Source organism: Sinocyclocheilus grahami, unplaced genomic scaffold (assembly GCF_001515645.1).
Source record: "Sinocyclocheilus grahami isolate Dianchi unplaced genomic scaffold, SAMN03320097.WGS_v1.1 scaffold1485.1, whole genome shotgun sequence".
Lineage (NCBI taxonomy): Eukaryota > Metazoa > Chordata > Actinopteri > Cypriniformes > Cyprinidae > Sinocyclocheilus > Sinocyclocheilus grahami.
This window is the reverse complement of record NW_015506664.1, coordinates 421,234-422,759: the sequence shown is the minus strand read 5'-3', so window position 1 is coordinate 422,759 and position 1,526 is coordinate 421,234. Positions and strand designations below refer to the sequence as shown.

Sequence of the window (1,526 nt, the reverse complement as noted above, 5' to 3'; positions counted from 1 at the left end):
TAAGTAAGTAAGTAAGTTAAAATTAATTATTTAAAATTAGTAATACAATAAAAATGTATTAATTTTGTTGGAATCTAAAAAAAAACAATGTATTTGAATTTTAAATATGTGGTGCTGTGATGCCAGACAGATCAATATTATAAAAAAAATAAATAAAAAAATCAGTTTCAGTCAATAATTGTTTGTGGAATTAAATTTAATTAAAATATTTAATTAGATAGTTAATTAAATATTTGAATTTTAAAGTCATGGCACTGTGATGCCAGACAGATCAAGAATGCATTCTGACTTATTTACACTCTTAAAGAGTTGGATTCTCATGATAAACATGGCCAAAGTCTGGACGTATGACAGAGTATTTATCGCTACGCAAAAGCTGCTCTTTAGCTCCGCCCACGACACGCCTCCAGGAGCGCGACTGTTTTCAGAGAGAAGCTGTCTTTTATAAATCTGATCAAACTAAAGACTCTTCAGTGATATGAAGGATGCACTACTACTCTGTAGGTACTCAAGATTAACACGAGATTGGCAGAAACTGTATGCGTTCTGTCCCCTTTAAAGGCTAAAAATGTCACGGCAGAAAAAAGACAACATCTGCTTTGTAGAAATAGACTATAAAGAGTGAGATTTAGACGTGGTTTCTTCCTCATTTGACGTGTTTCTCTGTATGTCTTTCAGGTTTTTGTGAGTTTCGCGCGGCAGCAGCGTGATGAAGTGGACGGAGCGTTTGAGAACGACGTGGATCTGAATGATGAAATACAAACATCAGCGACATGAATCAAACACCAATCAGCAGAAACCAGGCACTTTACTAGAGTTGTGTTATTTATTCGGCATCTAAATCTCCATGTAGGCCACCAAGATTTGAAGATGTAAAACGTCCAACCAAGAACAGAGAGAAAACCTTCAGGACAACTCAGGGATCGTTTTTATACAAAGTTTTTATCAGTGAAATATCAGTCAAATTTGCACTATGCAACATTATATATTTTGTAATGTCTTATTTCTGTACACATTATATTTTTGCCACATGCAAAGAGATTATACATTCAAATTTGCGTTGTGTATTGTAACAAAAACTGAAGGACTAATTCACACTTTATTTTTGGGAGATCTGGTGTTTATTTTTGACTCTCTATCAAAGAACAGAAAGACATTTCAGCTTTATCGTCAGCTTATTTTCTAGTTATCACTTGAACTTATTGAAGGACCACATGCATTGATTTTTGCTTATGAATCTCAGGACTAAAATGTCATGCACTTTAGAGCAACATTTCCCAACATGTACTGTCTTACATACCTGTACTACAACGTCAATAAGACTGAAGTATAACCTAATGTGGTAACACTTTATAATAACCGTCATTTATAAATCATTCACAAACATTATGTAATGCATAACAGATCAGTAGTTAATATATGTATATTCACATAGCTAGAAACATGAGATTATGTTCTTGTTAATGTTTCCTAATGAACTTACTGAACATTACCTAACGATTAACATATGATTATTTAATGTAAAT

General features: G+C 33.0%; 1 protein-coding gene across 1 annotated transcript in view; it reads left to right on the top strand.

Moving 5' to 3' along the window:
* LOC107570626 (ATP-binding cassette sub-family A member 1) overlaps positions 1-854 on the top strand; it is a 128,946-nt gene extending 128,092 nt beyond the window's left edge. Inside the window, 1 exon segment of the mRNA XM_071582353.1 lies at positions 679-854. Coding sequence (XP_071438454.1) covers positions 679-777 — 99 coding nt within the window. The 3' untranslated portion in view covers positions 778-854.
* The last annotated feature ends 672 nt before the right edge of the window (positions 855-1,526 follow it).